General features: G+C 45.1%; 1 protein-coding gene across 1 annotated transcript in view; it reads right to left on the bottom strand.

Moving 5' to 3' along the window:
* NRDC (nardilysin convertase) overlaps positions 1-13,861 on the bottom strand; it is a 780,134-nt gene that overhangs the window by 35,527 nt on the left and 730,746 nt on the right. The window contains exons 29-30 of the mRNA XM_069232676.1: positions 12,312-12,428; positions 11,443-11,532 (exon numbers count right to left, since the gene is read on the bottom strand). Coding sequence (XP_069088777.1) covers positions 11,443-11,532; positions 12,312-12,428 — 207 coding nt within the window. The remainder of the gene's footprint in view (positions 1-11,442; positions 11,533-12,311; positions 12,429-13,861) is intronic.

The following is a 13,861-nucleotide window of genomic DNA, read 5'->3' as shown; positions in this document are numbered from 1 at the left end:
AAGGAAATTTGTGGCTCCTCTCAGATTCCAGAACTTTCTGCCACAGAAATGTGAGGAACATGTGTTTTTTTAGCCAAATTTTGAGGTTTGCAAAGGATTCTGGGTAACAGAACCTGGTCCGAGCCCCGCAAGTCACCCCATCTTGGAGTCCCCTAGGTCTCTAGTTTTCAGAAATGCACAGGTTTGGTAGGTTTCCCTAGGTGCCGGCTGAGCTAGAGGCCAAAATCTACAGGTAGGCACTTCGCAAAAAACACCTCTGTTTTCTTCCAAAAATTTGGATGTGTCCACGTTGCGCTTTGGGGCGTTTTCTGACGCGGGCGCTAGGCCTACCCACACAAGTGAGGTATGATTTTTATCGGGAGACTTGGGGGAACGCTGGGTGGAAGGAAATTTGTGGCTCCTCTCAGATTCCAGAACTTTCTGCCACATAAATGTGAGGAACATGTGTTTTTTTAGCCAAATTTTGAGGTTTGCAAAGGATTCTGGGTAACAGAACCTGGTCCGAGCCCCGCAAGTCACCCCATCTTAGATTCCCCTAGGTCTCTAGTTTTCAGAAATGCAAAGGTTTGGTAGGTTTCCCTAAGTGCCGGCTGAGCTAGAGGCCAAAATCTACAGGTAGGCACTTCGCAAAAAACACCTCTGTTTTCTTTCAAAAATTTGGATGTGTAAACGTTGCGCTTTGGGGCGTTTCCTGTCGCGGGCGCTAGGCCTACCCACACAAGTGAGGTATCATTTTTATCGGGAGACTTGGGGAACGCTGGGTGGAAGGAAATTTGTGGCTCCCATCAGATTCCAGAACTTTCTGCCACAGAAATGTGAGGAACATGTGTTTTTTTAGCCAAATTTTGAGGTTTGCAAAGGATTCTGGGTAACAGAACCTGGTCCGAGCCCCGCAAGTCACCCCATCTTGGATTCCCCTAGGTCTCTAGTTTTCAGAAATGCACAGGTTTGGTAGGTTTCCCTAGGTGCCAGCTGAGCTAGAGGCCAAAATCTACAGGTAGGCACTTCGCAAAAAACACCTCTGTTTTCTTTCAAAAATTTGGATGTGTCCACGTTGCGCTTTGGGGCGTTTCCTGTCGCGGGCGCTAGGCCTACCCACACAAGTGAGGTATCATTTTTATCGGGAGACTTGGGGAACGCTGGGTGGAAGGAAATTTGTGGCTCCCATCAGATTCCAGAACTTTCTGCCACAGAAATGTGAGGAACATGTGTTTTTTTAGCCAAATTTTGAGGTTTGCAAAGGATTCTGGGTAACAGAACCTGGTCCGAGCCCCGCAAGTCACCCCATCTTGGATTCCCCTAGGTCTCTAGTTTTCAGAAATGCACAGGTTTGGTAGGTTTCCCTAGGTGCCAGCTGAGCTAGAGGCCAAAATCTACAGGTAGGCACTTCGCAAAAAACACCTCTGTTTTCTTTCAAAAATTTGGATGTGTCCACGTTGCGCTTTGGGGCGTTTCCTGTCGCGGGCGCTAGGCCTACCCACACAAGTGAGGTATTATTTTTATCGGGAGACTTGGGGGAACATAGATTAGCAAAACAAGTGTTATTGCCCCTTGTCTTTGTCTACATTTTTTCCTTCCAAATATAGGAGAGTGTGTAAAAAAGACATCTATTTGAGAAATGCCCTGTAATTCACATACTAGTATGGTCACCCCGGAATTCAGAGATGTGCAAATAACCACTGCTCCTCAACACCTTATCTTGTGCCCTTTTTGGAAATACAACGGTTTTCTTGATAGCAATTTTTTACTCTTTATATTTCAGCAAATTAATTGCTGTATACCCGGTATAGAATGAAAACGCACTGCAGGGTGCAGCTCATTTATTGGCTCTGGGTTCCTTGGGTTCTTGATGAACCTACAAGCCCTATATATCCCCGCAACCAGAGGAGCCCAGCAGACGTAACGGTATATTGCTTTCGATAATCTGACATTGCAGGGAAAAGTTACAGAGTAAAACGTAGAGAAACATTTATGTTTTTTTCACCTCAATTTCAATATTTTTCTTTTTCAGTTGTTATTTTCTGTAGGAAACCCTTGTAGGATCTACACAAATGACCCCTTGCTGAATTCAGAATTTTGTCTACTTATCAGAAACGTTTAGGTTTCTGGGATCCAGCATTGGTTTCATGCCCATTTCTGTCACTGACTGGAAGGAGGCTGAAAGCACAAAAAAATGCAAAAATGGGGTATGTCCCAGTAAAATGCCAAAATTGTGTTGAATAATTGGGTTTTCTGATTCAAGTCTGCCTGTTCCTGAAAGCTGGGAATCTGCTGCGTTTAGCACCGCAAACCCTTTGTTGATGCCATTTTCAGGGGAAAAACCACAAGCCTTCTTCTGCAGCCACTTTTTCCAATTTTGTTTGAAAAAAACGAAATTTTCCCTGTATTTTGGCCAATTTCTTGGCCTCCTTCAGGGGAACCCACAAAGTCTGGGAACCTCTAGAATCCCTATGATGTTGGAAAAAAAGGACGCAAATTTGGCTTGGTTAGCTTATGTGGACAAAAAGTTATGAGGGCCTAAGCGCGAACTGCCCCAAATAGGCAAAAAAATGCCTGGCACAGGAGGGGGAAAAGGCCTGGCAGCGAAGGGGTTAAAGTTGTTTCTTTGTTGCAAGAAAGTTGCAGATTGTTGAACAGGGCCGCTGTTCACTGGAGTTTCTTGGTCCTGGGTTGCAGGGCAGTCCTCTGAGGCTTCAGAGGTCGCTGGTCCCTGTTGGATGCTTGATGTTGTAGTTTTCTTTGAAGTTGGGAGACAGGCCGGTAGGGATGGGGCCAAAGCAGTTGTCGTCTCCGTCTTCACTTCAGGGCTTCAGGTCAGCAGTCCTTCTTCTTGTTAAGGTTGCAGGAGTCTAGTTTCCTAGGTTCTGGGGATCCCCTAAATACTGAATTTAGGGGTGTGTTTAGGTCTGGGAGGGCAGTAGCCAATGGCTACTGTCCTTGAGGGTGGCTACACCCTCTTTGTGCCTCCTCCCTGTGGGGAGGGGGGGCACATCCCTAATCCTATTGGAGGAATCCTCCATCCACAAGATGGATGATTTCTAAAAGTAAGGGTCACCTCAGCTCAGGACACCTTAGGGGCTGTCCTGACTGGTGGGTGACCCCTTCTTGTTTTTCTAATTATCTCCTCCAGCCTTGCCGCCAAAAGTGGGGGCAGTGGCCGGAGGGGCGGGCATCTCCACTAGCTGGGATGCCCTGTGGCGCTGTAACAAAAGGTGTAAGCCTTTGAGGCTCACCGCCAGGTGTTACAGTTCCTGCAGGGGGAGGTGAGAAGCACCTCCACCCAGTACAGGCTTTGTTCCTGGCCACAGAGTGACAAAGGCACTCTCCCCATGTGGCCAGCAACATGTCTGGTGTGTGGCAGGCTGGCAGAAACTAGTCAGCCTACACTGGAAGTCGGGTATGTTTTCAGGGGGCATCTTTAAGATGCCCTCTGGGTGTGTTTTACAATAAATTGCACACTGGCATCAGTGTGCATTTATTGTGCTGAGACGTTTGATACCAAACTTCCCAGTTTTCAGTGTAGCCATTATGGTTCGTGTTTGACCGTGCATGGTTCCCAGACCATATACTCTTATGGCTACCCTGCACATACAATGTTTAAGGTTTTGCTTAGACACTGTAGGGGCATAGTGCTCATGCACATATGCCCTAACCTGTGGTATAGTGCACCCTGCGTTAGGGCTGTAAGGCCTGCTAGAGGGGTGACTTACCTATGCCACAGGCAGTGTGAGGTTGGCATGGCACTCTGAGGGGAGTACCATGTCGACTTAGTCATTTTCTCCCCATCAACACACACAAGCTGAGAGGCAGTGTGCATGTGCTGAGTGAGGGGTCCCTAGGGTGGCATAAGTCATGCTGCAGCCCTTAGAGACCTTCCCTGGCATCAAGGCCCTGGGTACCAGTTACAAGGGACTTACCTGAGTGCCAGGGTTGTGCCAATTGTGGAGACAAAGTACAGTTTAGGGAAAGAACACTGGTGCTGGGGCCTGGTTAGCAGGGTCCCAGCACACTTTCAATCATAACTTAGCATCAGCAAAGGCAAAAAGTTAGGGGGTAACCATGCCAAGGAGGCATTTCCCTAAAGAGAGCACAATTCATTGAGAGATAGTGCACCTTTGCACTGTCTAGTCCTTTGCACCAGCAAATATTACAAAGAACTGATTGTTCCCTTGATGTTCTTTGGTGCAATGAATGTAAAAAACAGTGCTCTTTTGGGATCCAAACAATGAAGTCTTTCTTTTGGAAGATACAAAACTCCAGTTCTCAGCATCAGCTTATTGGGAAGGCTGTGGTATAAGGTGGTTTGAACGAAAGTTCCTAAAGCTTGCTCATACACAGAGTTCACATTATGACAATGTGGAAGACCGTCTCGAGGGTCAAGGACGTAATGGACAACTGAGCATATGCTTGTAGGAGGTAAAAATTAAAAAGGTAAGAACCAAATATAAATCAAACAAATCAAAACAAACCTTTCAAAAATCTCATCACATCCAATCAATAAAGGCTGATGCTGCAATCGCAAAAGAGCAGACAGAGCCAATAGTAGCATTTAACTGTGTTCAAAGCAAATCATTGCTGAATCAAGGAGAAAACAAATCCCAGACTGTCACACAACTTGGCCTGAAGCGGGTCAGTCTAATATGTGCTGCACCAAACCACAAATTTGTTGCAACTAATGGCATACACTAATTGTGTAGAGGGATGCCTTATCCCCAATATGAAGTCAACGACCTCAGGAGGAAGGTCAAATAAGAGCGACTACTGATGATCAGTTTCTAGCCATGGAGATGTAGATTGCACATGCTCAGGTGCAGCACCCTGCCCTACTGCAACAACAGAAGATGCTCCAGAAGTGGCAGCTTGATCAGATATCATGTGCTCATGCCGCGGAGTTCCGGTTACCACACTCTCCTGACCCAATCCAGTGCTGCTAGGATGACCTCAGTCTGGCCCGTACCTGATCTTCTTCAGAACTCTGGCAGAAGAGGCAGCGGCAGGCAGGCTTATAGAAGTCCCAAGCTCTACTGTAGGCGGAAAGTGTCTCTAAAAAAGAGCCTCCTTGGGAAGTCCCAACATGCAAAAGTGCTGATATTGTGTATTCTCAGTGGTGGTGAATAGATATAGCCAGGGTTCCCCCATTGCTGGAAGACACCCTGCGTCACCTCTGGGTGTAACTGCCATTTGTGGTCCGCTAGTTGTCGCACTGCAAAGCCTCCATATGTGACCTGGCACGTTTCACCAGCAGGATGCAGAAGGCCCGGAATCCCAGCAGGCTCAGAGTAATTCTCATTGAGATCCAGGATAGAGGCTGAAACATTGGTATCACAGCCTGAATGTTATGTACTCTCCACTGAGGGGGGAAAGGCATGAAATCATGCTGAGAATGGCTCTGATGAACTGACTAGAGCATCTGCGGAGGGGTCAGGTGTGATTTTAGCATGTTCACAGTATCCCCAACAAATTAGGTTTGTTATCATCTGGAGTTACTTGACAACCGCTTGGGGTGAGCGTGCCTTCAACAGCCAATTGTTGAGGTAGTGAAAGACTGGTACCCCAACCTCCAAATGTGTGTTTCAACCACCTATATCTCTTTCATGAGCACCCATGGGGCACTAGTGGGACCAAAAGGGAGCACAGCCGACTGAAAATGTTACTGTCCAACTATGAACTGCAAGTTGCGTTAGGTATATTAGAAATAACGCCCATCATCCAAGTCCCTGTGGTCTAGGTCAGACAGGACTTGAACTTGTCCTTCGACAATAAGGCGTTGATAGGGTGAAGATCAAAAATAAGAGGAAGGCCTCCATCCTTTGGCATAAGGGAATAGAAGAAGTAACAGAGTTCCTAGTCCTTAGGTCAAAATACTCTTGATGGCCCGTTTGGCTTGAAAGGCCTGCATTTCCAGCTGCAAGACAGACATGTGGTCCTCAGTCAACCGTCCTGGTGGAGGAAGGTGCAGTGGGGTTGAAATAAATGGAAGATAATTTAAAGGATCAACTTGTCTGACGTGATGGCTTGCCACCCTTGAAGGAAATGCTGATTCCTGCCCCTGATATTGTAGGTGTGTGATGTGAGGGACACAAAGAGGTTTTGCAACTATGACAGCTGAAGGGGCAGGGGACTGAGCTGCCCGTTGTCCCTGATGCCCCGAGTGCTGTCTTTGTATGCTACGGCACAAAAGCACTGGGGGACATGTTGGAGTGGTGCCAGGGACTGAAGTTGGCAGTATGGAAACCTCTACTGTAGCCTTGAAAGGGGCAAAATTGTTGAAATAAACTGTCAGGCGAGTCAGAAAGGCCCAAGGAACTAGCTATGGTCTTGCTTTCTTTAAAACCTTCCAGGCCTGAGTTGGCCTTCTCACCAAAAGGTTGACAGCCATTGGACAGCATGTCTTTAGAGATACCTGGACATCCTCTGAGAAGCCTGTAGACCTCATCTAGGCTTGGCACTGAATCACCACACTGAAGCCAATTGCCCTAAGCAGTCGATTGTGTTTAAGCTAGATCAGATAATACATTTTGCTGTATTGCTGACATCCTAAATAGCTTGGGTCAGAGACTCCTGAAGGTCATTCGGAATAGTTGGGAAAACACTGGCCACCATGTCCCATAGAGCATGAGAGTGGCCGCCTAGAAGACAGCTGCCATTTACCAATCCCGGAGCAAGGCTTATGGAGGAGAAGAGGCGCTTGCCAAATGCCTCTATGAGTTTAGGCTCCCAATCAGGTGGGGTTAATGGGAAGGTGTTATGATTTACCTTACTAGTGGACACCTTCACCACCAAGCTGTCTGGTGTGGAGTATTGTCTAAGAAAGTCAGAGTTGCCTAGTGCTGGACAGTGGTGCTGAGCAACCTGCCTATTGACTAGTGGTGCGAAATATGGTTTTACCAACCACGATATCTGTGAGAGCTTTAGTAAATAGTAATAGCAGTTGTGTATGATTAGACTTCACCACCATCCTGCATACTTTTATGTCCAGAACATTTGTCACTCTCCGCATAACCACAGCAAGGAGGAACTTTCTTTGATGGCAGAGCAAGGAGGAGGAAACAGGCCAGTATGTGGAGAAGTATCATGGCCACTGGCATCTTGTAGTTCCTCATACTAATTTTCATAAAATCACCCCCTGCATACAAATTGTCATTCTCTGAAACAGTGCAAAAAAGATTGTAATGTTGGAGTGCTAGTGTGTGGTTAGTACAAGGCATCAAAATCTGAAGTGTTGCTGGCTGGCTGCACTCTGGTGAGAATGGAGTGGATTCTACTCCAGGTCAGAGATCACTGTGTGTTGCGAACACACTTCCGGTGTTCGTGGCATTGGCACTGGCATTAATGTTAAAGGAACTGGCGCAGTGTGTGATGCTGGAACCTAAGTCAGCACCAAAGTCTTTGCTGAACCTGAAGGGGGTTCAAGGGACACAGACACCACCAAGGACACACATGCTGGAGGAAGTCCAACCGGAGGCTGCTGCGGATCCTTGAGGAGCAAAGGCACACCACAGGGAGCCATTAAAGTGCCAAAACGTCCAATAGCTGTGTCTTCACAGACAGACCCATACATTCGTGGTGCATTTGGACTAGGCTCAGGTCTGCTCTGATGCAGACGAGAAACAAGACTGGAAGGCATGTAAATGCTCTCACGTTCCATCTGGAATTCAAAAGTCGACCGCAAAGAAAATCTTACGCGAACAAGGGATCTTCCTTTCAACCTCAAGCAGTCATTGCTTGGAGGCTTCTGATGTTTGGTGACAAAGTCTTGAAAATACCATGGATTAGCTACAGATCTACTTCTAAAGGCACAGAAAGAAAGAACTCATGTTAGAGCACATGGATTGTACTTATATGCGGCTCTACTCATCACTTCCAGAGCGGAACAGCGCTTTTGTGGAGCTGCACACCACCACCTACTGGTGCTCAGGAGTACCACTTTAAAGTTTTCAGATCCAGCCTGATGCCTGCGGAATATTCACAAGGTGAGGAATCTGTGATTAGATAGAGTTCTACGAGAGCATGACCGATGGTAAGTAACTTGTTCCACTGGCTCCGTGATGTGACATGTTGTAATGAGCATCTAGATGCTTATTAGGGAACAATACCTCCCAAATCTATTAGAGACTTCTATCTGCAGCTTCCTTACCTCTGAATTTCCCAGGTATTAGTCTGCATGGGTCTGGAAGATTTCAGTGAGCAGCACTCCTATGCACTGTCAAGTGGTGTCGATCGGCTCTACGTGCATCATTGTCAGTGCCTGAATGACGTCCCAGTAATATATAGGTGCCACCAAGGCATGGGGACGTCAGTTCTTTTTTTAACGCACCAGCCATCACTGATCTGGAGAAGAGCTTCCCTACAGTTAATGTTTGACTGGCTGTTTACGTCATTTTGTCTAGAGTTATTTTGAGGATTTCCTCCTGGTGTGTAAGATGTCATGTCATTTATGTAGGAAGCTGGCCTGGTGTGTGGTGGGTACCTAGGGTACTTACACCTTATACCAGGTCCAGGTATCCCCTAGTAGTGTAAAGTAGGCAATGTCTAGAAGCCAAACTCCCTAGACGTAGCTGTGGATGAGCAGCCAAGGCTTATCAAGGAGACATGCAAAGCTCATGCAGTACCACTGTGGTCACACAGCACTTACACACATGAAAGAAAACACTGTTGTAGGAAAATGCCACTGTTGGCATGGTTACCCCCTAACTTTTTGCCTTTTGTTGATTCTAGTTATGATTGAAAGTGTGCTGGGACCCTGCTAACCAGGCCCCAGCACCAGTTTTCTTTCCCTAAAACTGTACCTTTGTCTCCACAACTGGCACAGCCCTGGTGCACAGATAAATCCCTTGTAAATGGTACCCCTGGTACCAAGGGCCCTGTGACCAGGGAAGGTCTCTAAGGGCTGTTCAGAAACAGCAAAAGACTTGCAACTTTGAAACAACTTTAAAGAGACTCTCACTTCCCGCCAGAACCGTGAGTCTTCACACTCTGCACCCGACGCCCCTAGCTCGAGTTCATGACAACAAACACTGCAGAGAGGACTCCCAGGCAACTCCAACGACGTAGACACCCTGAGTCGACCCCTCTGCACCCCCACAGCGACGCCTGTAGAGAGGATCCAGAGGCTTCCCCTGACCGCGACTGCCTGGTAACAAAGGAACCTGGTGCCTGGACCAAGCACTGCACCTACAGCCCCCAGGACCGAGAGGAACCACCTACCATTGCAGGAGTGAACAGCAGGCGGCCCTCATTGTAGCCCAGTCGGTGGCTGGCCCGAGAAGCCCCCCCTGTGCACTGCCTGCATCACCAGAGTGACCCAGTGTCCCTCCATTGCTTTCAATAGCAAACACGACGCCTACTTTGCACACTGCACCCGGCCGCCCCTGTGCCGCTGAGGGTGTGTTTTGTGTGCTTGTGTCCCCCCCACCCCCCAGTGCTCTACAAAACTCCCCTGGTCTGCTCCCCAAGGACGCAGGTACTGCAGACTGGAACCGGAGCACCCCTGTTCTTCATAGGCGCCTATGTGTTTTGGGCCCTCCTTTGACCTCTGCACCTGACTGTCCCTGTGTTGCTGGTGTGGTGGCTTTGGGTTGCCTTGAACCCCCAACAGTGGGCTGCCTGTGCCCAGGATACTGACTGTAAGTGCTTTACTTACCTGAGAAAACTAACCAAACTTACCTTCCCCAGGAACTGTTGTTTTTTGCAGTGTCCACTTTTTAAACAGCTTATTGTCATTTTAAACAAAATTGTGTGTACTACTGTTTTAAATCAAAGTTCTATACTTACCTATGTGAAGTACCTTGCATTTTATGTACTTACCTAAAATCTTGAATCTTGTGGTTCTAAAATAAATTAAGAAGATATATTTTTCTATATAAATCCTATTGGCCTAGAGTTAAGTCATTGAGTGTGTGTTCCTCATTTATTGCCTGTGTGTGTACAACAAATGCTTAACACTACCCTCTGATAAGCCTACTGCTCGACCACACTACCACAAAATAGAGGATTAGTATTATCTAATTTTGCCACTATCAACCTCTAAGGGGAACCCTTGGACTCTGTGCACACTATCACTCACTTTGAGATAGTATATACAGAGCCAACTTCCTACACTCTCCCTCAGAATTTGCTACTCCCTGGTCAAGAAGCAGCTTTCAGAAGGCCTACAGGCTCATTCCACCAGAATCAAAGCTTCTACCACTACATTAGCACACCAAATACCTGCTCTCGAGATTCGTCAGGTTAATACATGGTAATCAATACACACACTCACGAAGCATTACTGCTTCCACAATCAGATCCGTTGAGATGGGTATTTTGCCTTCTTGGCCACCCAGTACTTTTTCTTATGAGTCAGTTCATCACAGACCTACCACATGGTGAGCTACTGCTATTGTATCTATTAACATACTAAGGAATCTGCAGTTAGAAGTAATCATCAGAAGAACAAGTTACCTACCTTCCTTAACACTCTTTCTGGTGGATAATCCAACTAACTGCAGATTCCTAACCAACTCTCCCACCTCCCAGTTCTGTTGATTGGACTTTTTTTTCCATCTAAAAAGGTCCCACTCTAGACACCTGCACACTTGTCATGTCAATTTGCCGATGTGCTCTGCGGCTGAGGGCACCAAAGCCTAAGAAAGCAACTGACATCAATGTGCCTGGGTGGCATGTATATGCAGCTCTGTTTGTCATCTCCAGAGCAGAACAGCATTGGCCTGGAGCAACCCGATGCCACCTACCAGTGCACATGATTACTGCTTTGAAGTTTTCAGATGCAGTCTAATGCTTGGGGAATATTCACAAGGTAAGGAATCTGTGGTTAAAGAGAGTTTCTTCGAGAAAGAGCATTATGAAAGGAAAGTAGCGTTTTTGATTGGTTCTGTGATGCGACATATTGTAATGCACAACTGGATGCTTATTGGGAACTGATTCTTCCCAGCCAAGGCCAAGAGACATTTTTGCCCCTCTATGGGCCTACCTACTGCGGATGTCTGAGTAGAGCCCCATGCATATGTCGGATAACACTGGGTCTTTAAGAATACTATTTGATCAAGCATGATGTATGCTCTTTGACATGACTTACCTGTGTTGATCAACCTGGGTCAGTGAGTATGTAAAGAGTATAATGTTATCGCAGGTGAGGGTCAGCATGTTTGTTGTATCTGTGACTACTATGGATTCAACATTAGTCACAAGGTGTAAGGTGGATGTTAGTGGGGGGGACAAATGGTGAAACATATATACTGTATGAATTCTACTGTAAATTTCAGATGTAATGCAGTTGTTCTGCAATAAAGCCAAATTAAAAAATAAGGTTACGACAAAGTATAAAGACAGTGCTTGTGGAGTGGAGAACTCCTTAACTTTCTGTTGACTTTTGAAGGCCCCATCAATTATCCTGAAAGGTTAAATCTTATTGCAACACATGCAGCACCGTAGAATACTCACATGCACGCTGAGGACTTTACTGTCAGGTCCTCTATGAGACTTAAACCAATTAACCATCTCAGCCTTTGAGAACGTTTTTAAAGCATCAATCTGAAAGAAAAAAAATAGTTAAAACAAATCCTTTATACTGGCTACCATATTTGTTTTACCACTTCCCTAGATGCAAAATATTCAAAACACTAAAGCATGATCAAATGGCTAAATCCATTGTTAAGTCTCTTCATTGTGAGGAACGTATGTAGAATTAACAAAAGATGTTATATTTATATGGTAATTGTGTATTATTTTGTGGAAATTCAATAGTTAGGTTTGTGTTTTTCTCAGATTCTAAAATGTTTTATCAAATTTCATCACACAAATATACACCAAAATGTTAAGGTGCTATTTAAAAATTAATTAGCAAATATAACTACTTTTTAACACCTAGACATTTTCATCAAATGTAAATTATTTTGTATTTGGAGTAAAGCTATTAATTAAAGCACACACCATTTCTAAAATATAAGCTCAACATTTCCAGAAGATCATAAATCATCAGGAACAAAGTTTTTTGAATGTTAAACATCGCCAAGATGAAGTCGACATTACATCAACAACTTTCTATGCTACTGAGAGGGCTTGGAGTGCACTGAGTAAAAATATTCATCTGGTGCTGTCTCATATTATACTTTCTTTTTCTATGCTTTCACGATATAAAATCAATCAACTCGGAGCTACTGATTAGTACAATAAACTGATGGCAACAGCCACCAGAGAGGGTAACGTACAATGGCAGAGAGGTCCTAAATTGGCATGGATTCTTGTATCAAGAATTGCAAGAGTTAAATGAATTACTGATATTATATTCAACAAAGAGCTCAGTAGACTACCTCATGTGATAGTCGGTCAAAGAGATATTGCTGTGTTACAATTTCACTCCAGTTTCTGTCCACCTCCTCTCCAAGATGGGTGTCCTCACACTCTTTCAGCTTAATGAGTGCAGCGGCCTGTGCACAAAAAAAAAATGAATTTACCAAGATGATACACATTTGAATTTTACAGACTCAGAATAACCAAATGGCTTTGAATTTTGACTAGCTGTCACAAGTCACTGGATGGGCATCTGTTGGAAGAGTTTGTTTCCCTTTTCGAATCTGTTACATAAAATATCACAAAAAATAAGTAAGCTGTTTGTTAAATTGTATGTGATTGGATTACTCCACAATCATGTGTTGAGAAGTCAAGAGCTCATTAAATGATGATGAATTATCCATTTTAACACTGTCACATTCAACAATTACCTTAAGATGTGTTTTTTCCTTGAACAGCTAATTGTACTTAGGGTTCATTTTCAGTTGAGCGCATTAAAGAACAAGTTCCTTTGATAACGATGTATCTGAAAGAGACAGGATCTACCCACTAATTCCTTAACTTAAAGTCTTCCTCAGGGGCCATCCTGGATCCGGAAACTCCCCCCCCCACCCCACCCCCAGTACATCTGGGCGTCGGCAGAGGGAGTTGCGGGCCTTCATAAAGATGTTGTTTGTGACATGAATGGAGTCTATATAACTCCCCCGCTGACGCTCTGATGTCAGTTTCTTCCGTGACTATTTCCTGCGCTCAAAACGTAGAGCCACAACAGAAATTGGAAATGGAAACCGTGTGCTTCAAATGAAAGACACCCTTGTGGCAATAGCATCTAAGTCTTAAGCCTAGGTGTAGCTTTCCAATATAAAATCTATAAAGATCACAGTGGGACTTCGTTTGCAGAGAGGGGAGGGTCATTAAGGAATCTGCGGCTAGATCCTGTCTCTACCAGATACATTGTTACCGAAGGTAAGTAATTTGTTTGTCTGATAGAGACATCTAGCCAAAGATTCCTTAACTTGGAATCAGATACCAAAGCATAAAAACCTCAGAGGAGGGGCTGCGAGCTGAGACCCTCGAAAGTCTCCAAGTGTCATTAAACCGGTCGAGAACAAGAGTAATAGACAGGAGAAGAAGAAAAATGATGGAGAATAACAACATTCTACAACAGCTCAACCTGTGGAAGTACGCACAGGTGAATAACACCATAAAACAGGAAAGCACAGAAAGAAGTTCATCCATAGTAGAGCACAGAATACACTCATCCACGTTAACATGACAATAATGTGTCATAAGCAACTTAACCACATTGGAAGACTTTGATCCAGAAGGAAAGCGGATATAATAGTGGAGAAAAAGACTAAGTACCCGAAAAAAATGCCCATGAGGAAGAACATCCTCATTAGGAAAAGAATTGGTGAAAAGACAACTGTAAGAAAAGGGATACAAAACCGGTAGGAACACGGGTAAAAACTCACCCATGACCGCAGGAGTAAAAATACATTTTATACCCTGAAAAGTATGCTCTGAGAACAGAAGCGGTCTAGAAAACTGTGAAAAGACCGACATACAC

The sequence above is a fragment of the Pleurodeles waltl genome, chromosome 4_2, assembly GCF_031143425.1.
Source record: "Pleurodeles waltl isolate 20211129_DDA chromosome 4_2, aPleWal1.hap1.20221129, whole genome shotgun sequence".
NCBI classification, from domain to species: Eukaryota; Metazoa; Chordata; class Amphibia; order Caudata; family Salamandridae; genus Pleurodeles; species Pleurodeles waltl.
Note: the sequence above shows the minus strand (reverse complement) of the source record. Positions and strands in the feature narration are given on the sequence as shown.